General features: G+C 42.1%; 1 protein-coding gene across 5 annotated transcripts in view; it reads left to right on the forward strand.

Moving 5' to 3' along the window:
* Positions 1-19,611, forward strand: part of CDC42BPA (CDC42 binding protein kinase alpha) — a 175,824-nt gene that overhangs the window by 79,352 nt on the left and 76,861 nt on the right. For all 5 annotated transcript variants that reach the window (XM_037069514.1, XM_037069511.1, XM_037069512.1 and 2 more), the window contains 4 exons: positions 2,206-2,285; positions 4,688-4,854; positions 11,759-11,881; positions 14,274-14,407. In XM_037069514.1, the coding sequence (XP_036925409.1) occupies positions 2,206-2,285; positions 4,688-4,854; positions 11,759-11,881; positions 14,274-14,407 (504 nt within the window). The remainder of the gene's footprint in view (positions 1-2,205; positions 2,286-4,687; positions 4,855-11,758; positions 11,882-14,273; positions 14,408-19,611) is intronic.

Consider the following 19,611-nt stretch of genomic DNA (forward strand, 5'->3'; position numbering starts at 1 on the left):
TTTGTAATATGGTTGTGAAGAAATGTTACGGACCATCTTATCAATGATCAGACAGTAATGGCTTCTGGTATTTATTTTCTCACAAATTCAAGAAATTGAGAGTGTGCTGAGCTGAACATAGTTCTCATGACTAGGAGAAAAATTAAGACTCACAGGTTTACTTCTTAGACTAGTTATGCCCCTAGAGTTCCTAAAAGTGGGTTTCGTGATGGTAGAGTAAGGAGGCTGGCACATCTCTCCTAAAACGACCGTGAAACTGGGCAAAATGGTCACAACCATTTCAGGGCTTGACCAGTCGGCCCAAGGTGGATAAACTGAGAAACACCTGCTCGTGAAACACCGCTGCACTTTGGTTAGAAACAGCCCCCTTCCCCCGCAGCGGGCGGGGCCGAAGACCTGCCAGCCTGGAGCTGCTGGCCAAGCCGGCGGCTCTGCTGCCCAAGGGGCTGACTGGGTCAGAGAGCTAGATACCCAGGCCCCGTGGTGTCACCGCTAAAGACCGCAGACCTGGTGGGGACTGAGTGGGCAGAGAAGACCTGCGGCCTCACTAGCCGGAAGTCGCAGCCCCGTGGGAGGTGGGCGGCAGGCCAGCAGGTCAGCCAAAAACCCAACCATTTTTAGCTTGGGGCCAATGTCATTCGTTTGTCAGCCTTTGCCCTAAAACATTAGGTTATATCAAATTAGAATTTAGAAAAATAAGACCATAAAAATTTTAATGTTTTCTGCCTTTTTAGACTTCTTAGTTTGAATTTTCACTTTAATTTTTTTATTCTGCACTAAGAATTTTTATATTAACTTTATATCACTTTTCACAGGTAAGTAGGTAAAAGAAGGCAAGTATGATATGATTTCACTTATGTGTGGAATCTAATGAGCAAAATAAACTATCAAAATGGAAGCAGACTCAGAGATACAGAGAATAGGATGACAGCTATCAGAGTGGAGCGAGCTTCTGGGGCTGGGCAGAAAAAGTGAAAGGAATAAGAAAAAAACCCCACAGTCCCTCCTAAAGCCCCCCAAAACTCATGGCCACAGACAATATGGCGATTACCAGAGAAAACGGAGTGTGGAGAGAGGCACCAGGGGGTGAAAGGGGATGGATGGTGATGGAAGGAGACTGGACTTGAGGTGGTGAGCACACAGGGTACAGATGACATGTTACAGACTGCACATCCGGAACTGTGTAAGTTTATTAACAAGTGTCACCCCAATAAATTCAGTAAAAATTAAAAAAAATAATTTCCTATACTTTCCTCTCTGAACCTCACAAAAAAAGAATTAGACTTTCCTCATCAGTTTTTTATTGTAGGATTATATTTACTATTAACAGAAATTGTGAGTCATTCCAAGTTAAATACATAGTGCAGTCAGTTCTTATTATTTATGATAGTTATGCTCAATAACATTGCTATGAACACTGATACTGGTGAATATTGAACCATTGCCCCCAGGGTAAATAGGTGTAGGTTCCTGTGAGCCTGAGGTCAACACATTTTTATCAACCGATCAGTATGTAATGTTTTTCTATATGTATTTCTATTTAAGGACAGCTTATGTAATAGATATTGCCGATGAATCTGCGCTGAGCTCACGGCCAGCGGCACTGTCAGTCACGCTGAACAGGCGGACCGCCGCCTTTTGTTTCGTAAGGCACATCGGAGCCTTCCTGCGTAGGAACAAGAGACGGCTCTTTGGCACCGTGCTTGGGGGCCACTGAGACAGAAAATCACCCCTAAGAAGCAGGAAACTGTGAAAAACACGGTACACTTAGACCCAGAGAGAATACACTCAGCACAGTGTGAGAGCTGACACCAGAAGGCAGGTGTCGCCTTGTTTGGTTCCAGCCAGGAACGCGTGTGTAGGACAGCCCAGGTTTTGCTTTGCTCTGCACGTGTCCACTGAAGTGCTGGGAATATCGATTTGGGGTTACAAATAAATTTCAGTGACCAGGCAAATTTGCAGATACGGACTACATGAAAAAGGACTGTACGCTCTCTGTCAGTCAGACTTTTTATCCTCACCTTCATTTTATTCGAATTTTACGAGAGCAGTGTTCATGGTCTAAGTATATCACTAACCATCTGTACCAGACTTACCGGTGTTTCCGAGTTGAACATTCACGTGTTTCCCATGGATGGTGCGTGTTCATGGCCCAGCCGGCAGGCCGCAGGTGTCTGTTCTCACCAGGTGTGTTTCTGTCTGTAGGAAACGATGCCGCCACCAACACACACTGCGTTTTCTGGCCACCACCTGCCGTTTGTTGGTTTTACCTATACTAGTAGCTGGTAAGTTTCAGATGTTAACATAATTTGTACAATTTAAAGAAAATGAAAATGAATTGTGGTTTAAAAGTATATGATGTGTAAGCACTTTGTAAATCAAAAATGAAAAATAGTGTGAAGCTACTGCTGGACTAAGGTAAACATTTCAAAGTGAATAGAACAAAAAGAATTGTAACATTTTGGGGGGAGAAGGAACACGGGAAATGGGGGCATTCCCTTGCTGCTGAGTACACGCTCTCCGGACGTCAAGAGGCAGAACTTTGAACTCGTTAATCTCCACCTTCTTTTCACCGACCCTCGCTCCACCCGTCTCCTCTCTGCCCCCCTCACCCAGGTTCGATTTCCGTGACAGTGACTGTGATATCTCCTGTGAGTGTCCCTCAACTCCTCGACTGTCTCGTTTTGTCCACTGGCTCTGCTAAGTTGACATTCGTGATTGCAATCCAGCGTTCCGCCTATACCTGGGCAGTTCAGTGTCTAGAGAAAGTTTGTAGCCGTTCTTACTGGTCTCAGCTTCCGGTCGTGATTACCAGCCTCAGGCTCCTTTCACTGCTGGGCAGGTGTATCCTGTGACCTGGTGTATTCATGCTTCCACTGCCCTGGAGAGCTGCTCCAGATTGTACCTTCCCTCTGAGCACAGTCGTCCTCCCTCTCTCCTGGCCTCTCTGCCCCTCCCACCAGAGGGCGGAGCAAAGCACAGGAACTTCCACGGCTCCCATCACCACGTTCACCTCCTGCACACTCCTGTGCCCGCACGATCTTCCTGTTACCTCAACTGTGAGCCGAGGCCCACCTGCCCCCTCCCTCCCCTCTTGCCTGCTCACTGCTGCCTCATCAGTTTTCCCCTTTCTGTGTCATCTGCCGATCAGATCATTCACATCAGCCCACAGACATGCATTTCTCCCATCTTACAGCAAAGTGTACACTCTCTGAACCCCACCTCCTTTACCTGCTACCAGCCATTTCTCTGCTCCACATTACAGCAAAATTACTTCTGACTGTTGCCTATATTTTGTCTGTTTTTCTCATTGTTTTTTCTTGACACTGCTCCAGTCAAGTCTGTGTTCCCATCACTCCATGCAGACTGCTTTTATCACCTCCATGTTGCTAAATTTAATGATCATTTCTTAGTCCATCTTACTTGCCTAGTCTCGTCTAATTTGTCCTGGCTCTTTGCCCTTAAAACACGCTCTTCTCTTAGCTTCCAGTGCACTCCCCCGATTTCTCCTTACCTTTCTGGTCTGCTGCCTCCTGATCTCCCATGTCCCACGGCTTAGTCTTTGGGTCTTTTCCACTTATACCGTCTGGTGCTCTCACGGATTCTTACTCATGACTCCTAATGTGCATTTCCAGCTGAGGCCTCCTCCTCTCATCTACTTCAAGTCTCTCTTCCCCACCTACTTCAAATGTTCATGGCTTTGGTTCTTATTTTCTTTGCACCTGGCTGAGTGATCCTGCTAAAAAGTTAACTCAGATCATGTCATTCCCCTGCTCAAGACCAATTCCCCGCCCCTACCCCGCTCCAGTGATTTTGTACCCTAACTCCAAACCAAAGTTCTTGCAAGGCCCTGCATGGCTCACTTCACTTATCTTCCTGATTCTGTCCACCTCTACTCTTCCCCTTGCTCACTCCGTGCCAGCCACACAGGCCTCCTCTCTGGCCATGAACGTGCCAGACGTACTCTTGTTTGCAGGGTTTACACTTCCGTTCCGTCTGCCTGGAATGCTTCTCCCCAGTATTCCCAGAGCACCGCCCCCCCAGGCTCTAGTCAGAGTTACTTTCTGAGTGATGACTTTCCTGACCACTTTGTCTAAATTTTTATTTCCTCCCTCTCAATACTTTATTTCCCCCTTTTGTTTTTTCTTTAATATTTAGCATTTAATATTATCTAATGTACTGAATATGTTACTTATCTTGGTTATTTTTGACACCGTCACTGGAAAATGAGCTCAAAATCAGGCATGTTTTGTTCTGCTCACTGCCGAGTGTCCAGCACCTCAACTATTTTTATTTCAATTGTGTTACATTGAAGAAAGCATTCACTTTTGAATTCTGAGTTCCAGGAAAGAGGACCATGGTGGTGCTTTTAGCCACCAGTTCACTGAGATGGTTACATTGTTTTAAGTTGCCAATAACCCCTCAGCAAACTTCATGTTATAATTTTCGGTTATTAATATAAACATAGGGTAATTTAGGTGATTTAAGTTTTCATTTTTAAAAAATGCTTCTAAAAAGTTGTTTATGCTGATTTTGCAAAGAAGAAAAGTTCCACTGTCATTCTAGATGGCTACCTATATATAACTAGGTGTTCAAACCCATGTTTTAAATGACCAGTGTCAAAGGTTATCTTTCTCCTTTAAGCTCTGTGTTCCTGTGTAGACCCACATGTTCTCCCTTCCTCCAGCGTTCTTTCTGACCGGAGCTGTTTGAGAGTCAGCGCTGGCCCCGCTTCCCTGGATCTTGATGCCAGCGTCCAGAGGACTCTAGATAACAACCTAGCAACGGAGGCTTATGAAAGAAGGATTAAACGCCTTGAGCAGGAAAAGCTTGAACTTAGTCGGAAGCTTCAAGGTGAATATGTTTTAGAGATAATATGTTTCCTTTTTGAATTAGACTCAGTGTTAGGGGCTGTTTATTATAAGTGGTTGCTTTATCTTGAAATTATTTTATGAAGTAGAGAAAAATCAGGTTGTAGAAATTGATGCAGAATACAGTGTAATATTTATGTAAATTCACAAAATCAATAGGAAACAAAATGGCATTGGTTTCCCACAGGTGTTTGTGTATACATGCGTGAATATACACACACGCACACACACACACACGGGAGTGGACCAAAGTAGGTTAAATGACCAGCCAGTAGTACCTAAAGGATAAATTATTAGTATGGATACAAAATAAAAAGAAGATAAATAATACAAATAATTTATACAGTAAGTAGTAAATAATAATACAAGGAAGAACTCTGCTTTGTGTACTCACAACTGTACCCCTACTTTGGCTCACCCCTGTATAAAAAGATGGGTGGGAAAAGATTGAGCCCCAGACAGACAGCGATTTATTGATCCATTTATTGATGTGCTCATTAGCTGATTCTTGTATGTGTGTCCTGACTGGGGATCGAACCTGCAACCTTGGCGTAGCAGGAGGATGCTGTAACCCCCTGTTTCTGTTTACCTTTGTAAGGGGATGGTTCTCCCTGATGACATGCTCATGCCCCCTCCCTCCTTTTGTTTTACGTCTGTACTCCAGATCTTGGCTTTGTCGTTACCGCGAGGGGTGCAGAAAATGGCTTGTGGATAAAGTAGTCTGTGTTTCCTGCTGATAGTCCTTTATCTTCATTCACCTATAAAAGTCCTGTATTTCCCCCCCTTTTGTATTTATGATGTCGCAAATTCTCTCCCTCTTCAGTGTGAATTTGTTACCAAATTGTAGTAGCTATCGTTATTTTCAGTGCTTTTTTCTTTAACATTTATTCTAACTAAGAGTTTAACCCTATTCTAAAATAGAGCTACAGTTTTTTCTGATTCTGGCCATCATCTTCATCAGGGTTTTGTGTGCTTTCATCTTTTCATTTTAGGCTGAAGAGCTCATGTCAACATTTCTGTAGGGCAGGTCCCTCAGCTTTTGTTTGCCTGGGAAGCCTGCCTTCTCCTTAGTCGCAGCGGAAGAATTTACTGGCTAGAGTATCCTTGGCTGGCCATTTTGATCTTTCAATACTCTGAGTATGTGATTCCTCTCTCTCCTGGACTGTAAACTTTCTGCTGAGAAATCTGCCTGTATCCTAATGAGGGTTCTTCTGTGGTTTTTTTTCCTGGCTTCCCTTAAAATTAGTTCTTTCTCATTGACTTTTGATCATTTCACTTTACTGTGTGTTAGAGGTCTTTTTGCATTGAGGTGATAAAGTGTTCTTTCAGCTTCTTGGACTTGGGTGTCTAGCTCTCCCCCAGGTTTGGGAAGTTCTCAGCTATTCTTTCTTTAAACACGCTGCCTCCTCCTCCCTCTCTGATCCTTCTGATATACCTGTTATTTATATGCTGGCTTCTGTAATGGAGTCGGACAACTCTTGTAGGCTTTCTTCACTTTTTACAAAATTAATTCTCTCTTCTCTTCACCCGAGTCATTTGTGATACCTTTTGTGCGGATTGCTCTTCTCCCTTCCATGCGGTCTGCTCTGTTCCCAGTGCTCTGTGTCTAATGCATTCTTCATCCCGTGAGTTCTTCAGCTCCAGGATTTTTGCTTGGTTCTTTTATAATTTTAGCCTCACCGGGAAATTGTCTATTTTGTTCATTAATCTTATTCCTGAGTTCACCGAATTGCCTTTCTATGTTTTCTTTCACTTTGTTGAATGCCTTTGTGACATCTATTTTGAATTCCCTATCAGATTGCAGTATTCCGGGTCCGTGAGTTTGGTTGCCGGAGGACTGTCTTTTTTTGTGCTGCAGCACTGTGGTCTTTCAGCGTTGCGTGCATCGTGCCTCTGCCGTCACGTGTGAAGCAGCAAGTGTTTTCCTTATTTAGGGAAGACTTGGTTTACTTAGATTCTAACAGTTGAACAGCTTGGCAACCAACAGCCTTTCTTTGGCTTTCCAGAAGATGGCGATACAGCACAAGGTTTTGGTTACTCTTAAGGGAGCTGACTTTAAATAGGCCTAGGTGCTGGTGGCAGGGTTAGGCCGAGGTGTGTGCTTAGCACCTGGGACTCCGGGTGTGCTCCTGACCTGGTAGGGGGAGCCTCGGGTTGGGGAGTCCCAGAGGTCTGTGGGCGGACAGCATGCAATGTAGTTCTCCTTGTCTGCCCTCTCCCCCTTCCTCCCCCAGTCACCGAGGTCTTTCCTCAGAAAGCCAGGTGCTGCTGAAGAGCATAAGGTTCCCCGCAGCGGCAGCGCTCTGGGCCAGGCAGACCTACTCTCCATGCTCACTCTCTGCCTCCCCTGCTAGGAAGGGCTCTGCTGCGCCCCCTGCCGCAACTCCCATGGCCCTGGAGCCTCCCCTAGGTCAGGTCCGCCCACCTGTGGGTCCGCAGTGGTGTGGGCCTCTCGGGCACATGCTGTGTCTAGAGCTGTGTCTAGTGCTGTGCATACTGCTCAGGAGCACTTGTGTCTAGTTATGGCTGTCCTGTTAGGTAGAAAGAGGAATGACCTAGGTCACCGTGACGCTGATGTCACTCTGTTTTGATTTTTAAGTGGTGGTATACATACAGCAAAGTGTGCATAAATGTTCATACATGTGCAGTCACATAACCTTTACCCCAAATGTACAGGGCAGTCCTAGCTTAGCATAAAGCTCCGTGCCCTTTGCCCTTTGGTTTTCCACCACTCAAGTGAACACTGTCTTAATGTTTTTGTTATTAGTTAATTTTACCTGGTCCTGAACTTCACAGAAATTGTATCATATAGTATGATCTCATTTGTATCTGACTTCTTTCACTCGATGTGTTGTTTTTCAGATTTATCTGTTATGTATTTATCAATAGTTTGTTCTTTTCTGTTCTGCTGTTTAGTATTACATTGTACATTAATACTAAAATTGTGTTTATCTGATGTCTTAGTATGTTCCGGCTTGTGTAACCAAATCCAACATGTTGGATGGTTTAAAAACAACAGAAGTTTATTTCTCACAGTTCTGGAGGCTGAAGTCCAAGGTCAGCATGCCCCCATGGTCACGTGAGGGTTTGGAGCCAGTGCCTGCTGGCTGCAGCCTCACCCGGCAGAAGGGATCTTCAAGGGCTGTCTCTTGTGAGGCCCTGATCTCCTTCATGAGGACTCCACTCTGGAACCTGAGCACCTACCACAGGCCCATCTTCTAATAACATCACTTCTGGGTAGATGGAATGTCGACATACTAACCTGGAGGCGGGGCACAAACATTTAGGACATTCCATCTGATTTGTTGCTGTTGAGTGTTTGGGTTATTTCCAGATTGACTATTATGCACCTAACTTCTGAGAATGTTTTCTCTCTCTCTCTCTCTTGGTCATATGTACTTATTTCTCTTGGACATCCACCTAGGAGTAGGATTTCTGGGTCATGGGGTAGTGTGTTTTCAGCTTTTAGCAATTCTGCTGTCTGTATACTAGAGTGTGCTATGATTTTAATTTGTGCTTCTCCAGTAAGTAATGAGGTTGAGTGTCTTTTCATATATTTACTATATATTTGGATAGTCTTGTGAAGTCCCCATTTGATGTTCTTGCCCATTTTTTCTGTTAGGTCTTCATCTGTGTTTTTTTAAAAAATAACTTTTGCTTACCACTTCACAAACAATGTAAAAACCTGCAACAGTCATTTGTGTGATTGTTGTCATACATTTTATCTCTACGTTTTAAACCTTTCAATGCATTTATGTTCTTGTTATTTTAAATATTTATTACCCATTAATTTTTCAAAAATATCTTTTTATTTACCTAAATATTTACCCTTTTAGTGCTCTTTATTTCTCCCTAGTGATCTGTTTCTGTCTGGAGTCATTTTTCTTTAATCTGAAAAACTTTCTTTAGTATTTCTTTGGCTGTGTGACGAAAGCCTCTCAGATTTTGTCTTGAGATGTCTTTGCCTTCATTTTTGAAGGACGTTTTGCTGTGTTGGACGTCGGGCCTTTGCCCCCTTTCATTGCCAGGCAGGTACCACCCCGCTGTTCTCCCGCATCCACTGCATGGGAAAAAACAGCCGTTCACCTTGGTCTCTGGCATGCATACTGGTTTTCCTTTCCTGGCTTTTAAGGTTTTCTCCTTAACTTCCGTTTAAGCAGTTTGACTATAATCTGCCTATGTCCAGTTTACTTTGTATTAATATAAAATCCTGTGTGGGATGCACTGAGTTTCTGGAATCTTGATTGACATCTTTTATCAATTTTGGAAAACTGTCAACTGTGATCTCTGTGGACGTATGTCGGTGTGTTTTTGCCGCATTCGCTCCTCCCCTTCTGGGACTCCAGTGGTGTCTGTATGTTGGGCTGTGGCCCACATTTCTTATCCTGTTCCTCCTGTTCTTAGTCTCTTTGTGCTTAATTTGAGTATTTTCTGTTGACTGGCCTTCAGGTTCATTATTCCTGTCTCCTACAGAGTCTTAATCTCATATATTGTCTCTCTTAGTTCGGTGATATCCATTGGATTCTTTCTGACGGTTTGCATTTCTCTATTGAAAATTCTCATCTTTATGTTCTCTATTTTTTGAAGTCCTTGTGTGGTAATTCCAACCACATGATTAGTTGTGGGTCTGTCTGTATTTTCTGGCCTTTTCTCCTGATTATTGATCACCCTCTCATGCTTTTCAGATGTTTCACAATTTTTTGTGAAATGACAGATACCATGGGTGAAAGTAACATATAGATGTTTGTGTTATGTTCCCTCAGATAGAGGCTTCCCTTTCTTTGTTTTGGGCTATAGGTGGTAGAGTTCCTGACCAATATGGGTTCATTATCTCACTGAAATCAGAAATAGGCGGGTTCACTCTGATCATGGGGTTGGCGTCGCTGTGATCGTATTGGCTTCCCCTCGTGATTCCACAGCGCTGCCGAAGTTCTAGACGGCATGTCTTCGTGTATCCACAAACCCCAAAAGAGAAGTTTCACTTTCTCCCATTCATCTTTTACTTAATGGAGATTAAAGTCTTTCTGTGAAGCCCCCTAGTGGACTTCTAAGGTATAACCAGGTCACATTCCTAACTCTTAACTAGTACTGGTGTGTAGAATGGGATTACCATAACTGACTTAAACCGTCCACAGTTTTGGCTGGGCCCACTTACCTGTGCACACTGGAGCCTGATACCTGATCTGGTTTACAAGTAAAGAGAGAGGACTAGCTGCTGGGTGAGAACCCGACAGAGTCTGCCACCGGGGCTTTGTGTGCCTGAGAAGACACGGTGTTGGGTAGATTGTCCATTCTGACATTAGGGTCCCTAAGAATAACAGAGTTGTAATGGACAGAGGGCAGTAGACAGTGTGTAAAACTGTTACTCAAAGAAAGAGCAGCACAGTAGGTAGCTACATAAACAGGTAGTGGGCATGTAGCAGGCCTGGGACTTACAGGGAGGACAGCAGTGACAAAGACGAGCAAGGACACCCCCCCGCATCCTGCAGAATGTGGGGTGTCGAAGGAAGAGTAGCTCCTGCTATGTCCACTGGGTATTTTTATGTCTCCTCGTTCTTTTCTCCCAACTTAGATGTTTTTAAAATAAACAAAGGGTGTTCTTTTAAAAACAATAAATACAAAAAGCACAAATTTTCAGCAAACCCTAAGTTGAAGAAATATGTAAGAACTACTTATTGGGCATAAAATATCATGATTGGATGCACAATATCGTGTATTTTAACCTTTAATTCTAATGAACAAATATTCATTAGCCACTCTGCATAATGATGATGGTGGTATTCTCTGTAGAGGGGTGAAGATGAATTAGAAAAATCTATCCTCTGAAGGTCACAGTCCTTTGGAGTTTAATCAGTTATATGTATAATATATTTAAGTAATTACATAAATTATCTAAGTAACAAATTACATAAAGCAGTATATAAGTAAGTACAACCATGCACCATATAATAACGTTTCAGTCAACAGTGGGTCTCGTACACCATATACCGTGGTGGTACTGTAAGATTATATGGAATTGAAACATTTCTGTGGCTTAGTGACACCGTCACTGATGTAAAGTCATAGAGCAACTCGTCAGTCATTGGTGGTGATGCTGGTGTCAACAGACCTGTGCCGCCAGTCACGCAGCAGCGGGGCGCGCACGTCGGCAGGTTTGCTGGGCGCGCTCCGTGATGTTTGCGCTGTTGCCAACCTGGTGGTGTTCCGCGGTGCCTGGCCGGTATGGAGCAGTTGGTGGCATTTATGCTAACAACAAGTTGGGGGAGGTGTTTACTCTTTGGGAACCCTCCATAAGATAGCAGAATAGCAATTTTAGGACAAGTGTGGTTTCATTTCTGACATAAATGGCTTTTAAAGCTTTTTTCCCCTATCTTTTGATACTATCAGGAATAAGGCTGATCAAATTAACATTAACAAATTAACACATCAAATTAACATTTCAAATTAACATTAATACCTTGCATCTTCAAACTAGAACCACAAGGTAAATAATCTAGATTTTAACCGAACTGTGAGCCAGAGCCATCTGCAGGTGGCCTCAACTTTCATGATAAAAATCGAAGCCAGCACTTGTGCACACGGTGTGTTACCACCCCAGACCTTCCCTCGTGCACCGTCTGGGTGTCCGTTCGGCGTCTGACGTGCTCTGGGGGTGTCACATGATGGCGCTTCCCTGCCCCCGCTGTGTATTTCCATGTTAAAGACAAATGCAGGGAGCTTTTGATGTAAAATTAATGTGTTTACAAGCTTGTTTTCCCAGTAGGTAGATGTTTTGATTAGTAGAATTATATAAGGTTTCTCTAGAAAGAAATACATATTGCTGTTAGGTGTAAAAATGTCCAGTATGGCCCGATTCCTTATTCTCTCTTTTACTGACTTGTATTAAGAGTCAACACAGACCGTCCAAGCCCTGCAGCACTCCACTGTCGACGGCCCCCTGGCGGCGAGCAAAGATTTAGAGATAAAAAACTTGAAGGAAGAAATTGAAAAACTAAGGAAACAAGTAAGAGGTAAGTTTCTATGTTTCCTATTAATTCAGTTTAGTAGATTTTTAAAGTCTTTTATTTGCACACAAAATGCTTATTGTTTGTCATGTGTTACGTGCTTCGGGCTGTGTGTCAGTGAGGGGAAGCGGAGTAAGGTGGGTGTCTGCTCTCCAGGAGCACATGCATTGGCCTGGGGAGATGATAAACAAATGTTTTTTGCTGTACGCGTGTGCAGGCTGTAAGGAAATAAACACAGGAGGAGCACCTAACCCAGATTTTAGTTACGAAGATGGCTCTATTGGAAGACCTGTTAGTCTGGGATACTTCATTGGAATTCGTCTGACACAGTGCACATATGCGGAGGGGAAGAGTGTTAGGGGTGAGGAAGGAAGGTCAAAGGAGTGCCACCTGTACAGGCATTAAGGCGGGTGAAACTTTATTTCCTTTGTAACAGTTTATGTTTCAGTGTATGCTGAGATAGATGAATTTTGACAATTCTCGATATACCTAGTGTATCCATTCATTCAACAAATATTTATCGAGCACCCACTGTGTGTACCAGGTGTTGTTGTAGGCCCTTGGGATGCCAGAAGGGACAAGTGCTTAAAGACGGCAGAATACGAGGAACGGGTCACAAGTGCAAGATGAGGAGTTTTTATATTTTGAGGAAGGTCGTCCAGGGATGAGCCTCACTGAGAAAGTGACACGTGAGCACAAACCTGAAGAGAGGAAGGGGCCTGGCCATGCACTTGAATTGGGAACTTACGTTCCAAGCAGAAGGACCAGCCAGTGCAAAGGCCATGCAGTCAGAATGGGCCTCTTGAGTTCAAAAGAGACCCAGAGGACAGCATGGCTGGGGTAGAATGAACAGGTGTGGCGGGAGGATGGAAGGAGGTGATCTAGGCAAGCACAGGGGTGGAGAGGGCTTTCGCTTGATCAGTGGGGTCTTACTGAGTGTTTTGGGGACTTTGGGTTATTTCTGAGTGAAATAGGAAACTTTCCCAGGGTTTGGAGTCATTGCTGTCCCCCTCCAGCCCCTCCCCTAAGTTATGTCAGTCAAGGAGAAATGTGGTGAGTGGATAGAGGCACTGGTCCATGCCATGCCCCGCAGGATCCGAAGTGCAGTTCCAGCTCCGAAGAGCTTCGCATTGTTGTAGGAATAAGGGCGTAACGGAAGAGCTGGGGCAGCGCTTGAGTGAGTCAGAGAGACCCTCGGGCCGTTCTCCCAGTCCCCCCCAACTCCAGTCTCAGCCCCTGCGTGGTTTACCCAGTGCAGCTCCATAGACCATTCTAGAGATTCTAAAATACACTGTGCTGTCCATGGCAGCATTTAGACTTTCAAAGCCTCAAAGATGGATAAACTTTTATTATTAAATCTGTGCCTTTAGGGCACTGAAGTATTAGTAAATTATTGAATTTAAGAAGTCTGGAACCAGTTAGTGTGTGACACACTGACACACTTAAGTGACTCTATCAGACTGACGTATTGTAAGCACTTGGTTTATGGACAGCATTAAACTCAACAATGCACAATGACGTGTGCATTTGCTCTCATACCTCAATTTGCAAACAAGCCACCCAGGAGTCTTGTTAAAACACAGGTTCTGGCTCGGCAGGTTTGGAGTGGGGCCCGAGATTCTGCATCTCTAACAGGCTGCCAGAGGGAGCTGAGGCTGCCCGTCTGGGAGGAGCAAGGCTGGGAGGAGCAGGAAGTTGTCAGTGAATGTGTTCCGGTTTTTCTGTTTTCAGTGGCTTCAGTTCTTTACCTATTGCCAGGAACACTTCTCTTCAACCTATTATTAAATATTATTTAAATATATACTAAAATTAATACTTTTACTTTATTTTGTAATCTTCTTTAACTGATCATGCTAAGCATTATTTAATATCATTACTTTCTAAATTGGAGAGGTTGATGCAAGAATTTCTGGGCTCAAAGAAAACATGGCGAGAAAGCCTTTCTGTGCCCTGAGTCTTAGCTCTGATCCCCAGTCAGCCCTGTGACCCTCGGGCCTCAGTGTTTCATCCGAAAGACAGAGGAACTGATTTCCATGGAAGGTTTTCAGGTGCTCACTTTCAGAAACCAAAGTCTACTCCTCAGTCGTCACTAGTGACACCAGCTTGGGCATCCGGAGCCACGATATTGGAGGCAAACGCACCAAACCGTGACTCGACTGACATCAACACACAGGCGCCAGCCAGCAGTCCAGGAGAACCCGACTGCGTTGTTCGTTTGGCTGGTTTTGCTCTTCTTTGTTACTTTTACTCTTTTAATTGGTTCCGAAGGTACTGCTTTTAGAAGTGTGGTCTTTTTATTCTAATGGCTATTTAAGGCACTTTGTACACTTTCACATCGGCATTAGTTCCTCTCCGTCTTTCACACAAACAGTAAATGAAACATTGTTTTCTCTCTCAGAATCCAGTCACTTGGAACAACAGCTTGAAGAAGCTCATTCAGTGAGGCGAGAGCTGGAGGATGCTTTTAGACAAATCAAGGCTTATGAAAAACAAATCAAAACGTTACAGCAAGAACGGGAAGAATTAAATAAGGTAAAAACATAGATAGATTGTTCAAGGCGTTTCTGAATTCTTAATCTTGTTTAATTTATGTATTGAAAGCATTCATATACAGTAATACTAATGCATTGTGTATTTTATCTGTAAAAAGTTGGTTTAAAAATTTAAGAACTATTTGGTGTATATCATTTGATTAATAGCTAGTAATGAAAAAACATATTCTTCAGGCTTTAAAGTTCAGAATCTTTTGTTCTTTTGGAAAGTTAATAATCAAAGGACTGATTAAAAATGAAAATTATTGAAAATGTTATAAAGATATGAGAATAGTAAAATCGGTTTAGTGTCTATGTGCAAATTAAAGATACAGGCACATTTTCATTGTGACTTGCTAATATCAACAGTAAGATTATATTGGAAAATTCCTTTAATGCTCTAATGATTTTTTTAAAATGTCAGTTTATCTTTTACAGCATAGGTGAACAAACTAAAATTATGTTCGTAGGAGCTCTGTGCAGCACTTACACAGCATCACACACATCAACAAAATGCACTAACAGCCGGGACTCCGTAGCGCAGCCCGGTAGGGGAACTAACATTCAAGCACTAGAGAAAATACTTGGCTTAAACCACACTTGGAGTGTACCTTGCCTTTCGCTGACGGATATTTAAAATGTTGGAATTAGTACTAGCCAATGCAATAAAGAAATGAGTGGCTTATGGTGTAGTGTAAATTGTATTCAGTGATGTAGCGTATAATACATTGATGATACAAAAAGAAATCCTTCTGTGGGAAATTTATAAGTCTTGCATTCAGTAAAGAAATGGAGGTAATTAAAAATAAAACAAATAACCTTTTGCTGATGTGGCTAATAACAAAACCTAATAGAGAAATCTATAAAGGTTAAATTGAATTAGGTTAGTAAATTGAATTTTTACTTTTTTCTTGATATTGTTTCAAGCAGTGTTGTGTATAGATTCATTTAAATTCATGGCCAATTTAATAATATTTGGAATTTATAGATGTTGTGTTTGCTTTAATAATATTGTAGTAGTGTTAGTGGTTACTGTTATGTATTTAAAGGTAGGACTACTCAGCTAAACTTAGTTAACGTAACGAGATGAGAATCTGATATCTAGATGCATAGTAACTGGTTATTATTAATTATAGTGTATTTACTAATACACTGTTTATGTGAATATGCAGGGTCCATCAGAGGTAAGGCTGACTTGAGTGCAGTTGGTAGGGGACGGGAATGTCTCACATGAGACGGACAGCAGCTTGGACATTTCACCTAAAATCGCATGGTGTGCTTGAGGCGGTGGTGTTGGTTATGTTACCGAATTACATGCTTGTGGTTTGGTAATGAAAAAGGTTATGCATGCTGGACCCCGTAGAATAATTATATACCACATAATTACATAATGTATAATTTATAGCAACTATTAATATATAACAACTATTAATTTATAACAACTATTAATATAACACTATATTTTGAGGAGAGAATCATGCTAAAAAGAAACAGATTATATGCGTAGAGTTTGAAATGATTTGGTTAATACCTTATAGGTAGCAGATACTCTTCAAAGGTTTTTTCACACTGACTGATATGGCTCAGTGGATTGGGCACTGGACTGGGAACTGAAAGGTCTCCAGTTCGATTCCCAGTCAGGGCCCTGCCTGGGTTGGGGGCCAGGTCCCGGTTGGAGGTGTGTGACCGGCAACTGGATCACATCACTGTTTCTCTCCTCCTCCTTCTCCCTGCCTTCCCCTCTCTCTAAAAATAAATAAATAAAACCTTTTAAACAAATCCGAAGAACATTTAAAAAATGAGTTTTTTCATTTGATGGACATGAAAGAATAAATGTAACATTATGTAAGTTTTAATGTAGTCAAATTTATAAGTATCTTTATGGTTCGTGCATTTTTTTGGCTTGTGTAAGAAATCTGAGTTAAAAACCAACTCTCCTAAAATTTTATTCCAAAGTTTTTAAGTTTGGTCTCTCATATTTAAATTTTAATGCACCGGAAAGCCACTTCTCCCACGTGGCTGATCGGGCCCCCCTCTCCCCGGGGGGGGGGGGGTGCGGTGGCGCCTCTGCCCTGCGCCCTGTGCCTCTCAGTTCTCTGTTTTCAGACGCCCGTGGAGGGATTTGCATTACAGTTTCAGGAGACTTGACATCGTTATAGTGCTGAGTCTTTAAGTTCTTACCGCCCATATGTATCAGTATTACACTAAACGCACACGCAGACTTCCAGAACAGAGCAGATTGTTCTGGTTTACAGTCGTCCCCCGATCCACGGGGTATGTTCCTAGACCCTCAGTGGGTCCCTGAAACCCTGCGTAGTGCTGCCCCCCATACACATCAAGTAAAGTAAGGGAGGCTTGAACGTGAGCCCTACGGTGCCCTGACAGAGGGCCCAGAGGGCCGTTAGTGACTCCCCAGCGTGCAGCGGCTACAGCCTGGACACACCAGACAAAGGGGTCACTCTCACCCCGGGCAGGGCCCGATGGCGTGTGATTTCATCACACTCTTCAGAAGGGAAGACAGTTTAAAACTTCTGAATTGTTTCTTTCCGGAATTTTCTATGTAATGTCTTCGGACCTGGGTTGACTAAGGGTAACTGAAATCGCCAAAAGTGAATCCGTGGATAAAGGGGGAGACTGTTATACATACAGCCAAAAATAGCTACATGGCTCCCTGGGTGCCAATCTTGCTTTGGGGCAATGCATTGATTGCTGAGTGGTTAAAACCTGACACACACACACACACACACAGAGTCTGTATCGTAGCTTAGGAGCTCCAGGAAAGTGAATCAGTGTGTGTGTAAATAGAGAAGAGAAGCACACGCTTCCCGCTTCCCCCGTCTCCCTCCACCTTCTGAGACTCTCCTTGGAAACCTGAGGAGACGGATCCAGGCACTTGGGAGTATTTGAAATAAATCAGTCCAGTGGGAAGGTATGCCCGGAGTTGCCAGCGTTATAGAGAGGGTATCTCCCTGGTCAGGCTCTTAACTCTCTCTCCGCTCCTTCTTGAAATGGGAACACATACGTGCAGGAGTTAAATCTCTGGATTTTCTCACTGTCTAAATTATACATAAATTACTTTAAAAGTCTTTTCCAGATCTCTAGTTTCAGTAATATTTACTTAGAAAGTCCTAACTGTATAAAAACATTAAAGTATTTTCTCTGTGCTTCACAGTCTTTTTATCTATAAGCATGCGGTCTCTCTCCATATCTTTAAAGTCCTTTAAAATGTTTTTCTGTAAAATTGTATACCGGTTCGGTTTGCTTTTCCTTGAATTTATTATCCTGTCTATTTTTGTTTGTATTTTAGATGGTATCTTTAAAAATTGTATTTTTCCTGATTTTGTTCTAGCAATGTTGCTGAACTCTCACTAACTGTAATAACATACTTGAGACTCTTCCAAGTTTTCTGCAAATAATGACAGTTTTGTTTCTTCCTTTTTTATTTTTATGACTTTTCTCTCCTACCTTTTCTTACTGTATTGGCGCAGACCTCTAATACTGTGTGGAATGGAATCGGTGGTAGCAGACATTCCTGTCTTACTCCCGATTTCAGAGCAAACATCTTTCATGTTTCACCACTAATGTTTTCTGTATGTTTTTGGTAAATACTTCTTAACAGATCAAGGAAGTTATCTTCTGTTTCTTTTGTGCTAATCATTTTAATAATGGGTATCGAATTTATTAAATGTGCTTTTTATGCACACTGTTGTAAAAGTTACTAGAACTTATTGATATTTATTGATGGAATTATATGATTCTTCTTTAATAGTTCATGTAGTGAGTTACATTTATAGACTTTTTAACATTAAACTACTTCTGCATTTCTGGGTTAAATGTAAATTGCCCATCTCTTTTCTCCTAAATAATATAACAGTACAGGTAACACATAGCATCAGTTCTAATAACATTGTTTTAAGTGCTCTACATATATTAGATCATTTAATCTGTGTAAGTCTCCTGTGAGTCTCATTCTACAAATGACGAGACTGAGCACAGAGAGTTTAGTGCATTTGTTCAAGACCATAACAGAGCTAGAAAGTGATGGAGCTGGAATTTCAACACAAAGAGTCTAGTTCCAGAAGTCATGCTTCTCGCTTCACATGTCACTGGAACTGATTTGCTTAGGATTTTTAAAATTTATTTTCATCAGTAAGATTAGCCTGTAATTTGATTACCCTTACCTTTCTGGCCTTTTCTTGATAATCAAGATGCTACTGGTCTCATAGAATGAGTTAGGTGGCATAGCCTCTTTCTCTGTGATTCAGAAAAGCTTGTGTAAGAGGAACATATTGTACCTGAGACACTGGAGGAATCAACCACAAAACCACCTGAGCCTGGAGATGCCGTCCGGCCGGGGGTGGGAGAGCTTTATGGATTTAACTCTTTCAGTTGTTACAGGACTATTCAGGCATTTTATTTCTTCTCGAAATACTGTTGGTAAATTGTACGTTTGGAGGCATTTGTTCATTTCAGGAGTTAACAAATTCATTGGCATGAAGTTTTTCCATGTGTTCTTTTATTGTCTTTTTTGGTCTCTCCTAGATTTGTGGTTATAACCTCTTTCCTAAGAACTTTCTTGTGCATTTATTCCTGCTCTGTTTGATCTCATCAAATGTTTGCTGTTTTACTATTTTTCGAAGAACCAGCTTTTGGTTTTGTCGATCCTCACTATTCTTATATATCTTTTTTCATTTGTTTATGCTCTTTATCTTCTCACCTTTGGAGGTAAGAGTTGATGTGTTGCTCCAGCTCTAACTTTTTATGTGGGAATTCATTGCAAGTCAAGCATATTTGTAGCTTCAGTACAAGTGTCTCAGGCTTTTTTGCCAAGTAGCCCTCCTAATGCAAGTTTCACAGTGCACACGGAACATTTCTAGTTCTTAGAAATACTTACTATTTTTATGGTCTTTCTTTTTGACTGAATTATGGAATTTTGTCTTTTTATTTCTGATTTCTCTTAAAAGAGTCATGTTATTAAAAGAACTTGATCTATATAATATCTGTTCTTTGAAATTACATAATTGCTTTATGGCTTATGCTGTTCCATTTTTAAATGTTCACCAAATACTTGAGAAGAATGTATTCCCAGTATTGGGAGCAAGCTTCTATATGTGGAACTTGTTAATTGAGGTTTTTGGGTGTTATTTTTATATGCATAGATACACATTAAATACCACAAAATCTTTATTTTGACCATTACACCTT

This window comes from Sturnira hondurensis, unplaced genomic scaffold (assembly GCF_014824575.4).
Source record: "Sturnira hondurensis isolate 20B ecotype Veracruz unplaced genomic scaffold, ASM1482457v3 Scaffold0018525, whole genome shotgun sequence".
In the NCBI taxonomy this organism is placed as follows: domain Eukaryota; kingdom Metazoa; phylum Chordata; class Mammalia; order Chiroptera; family Phyllostomidae; genus Sturnira; species Sturnira hondurensis.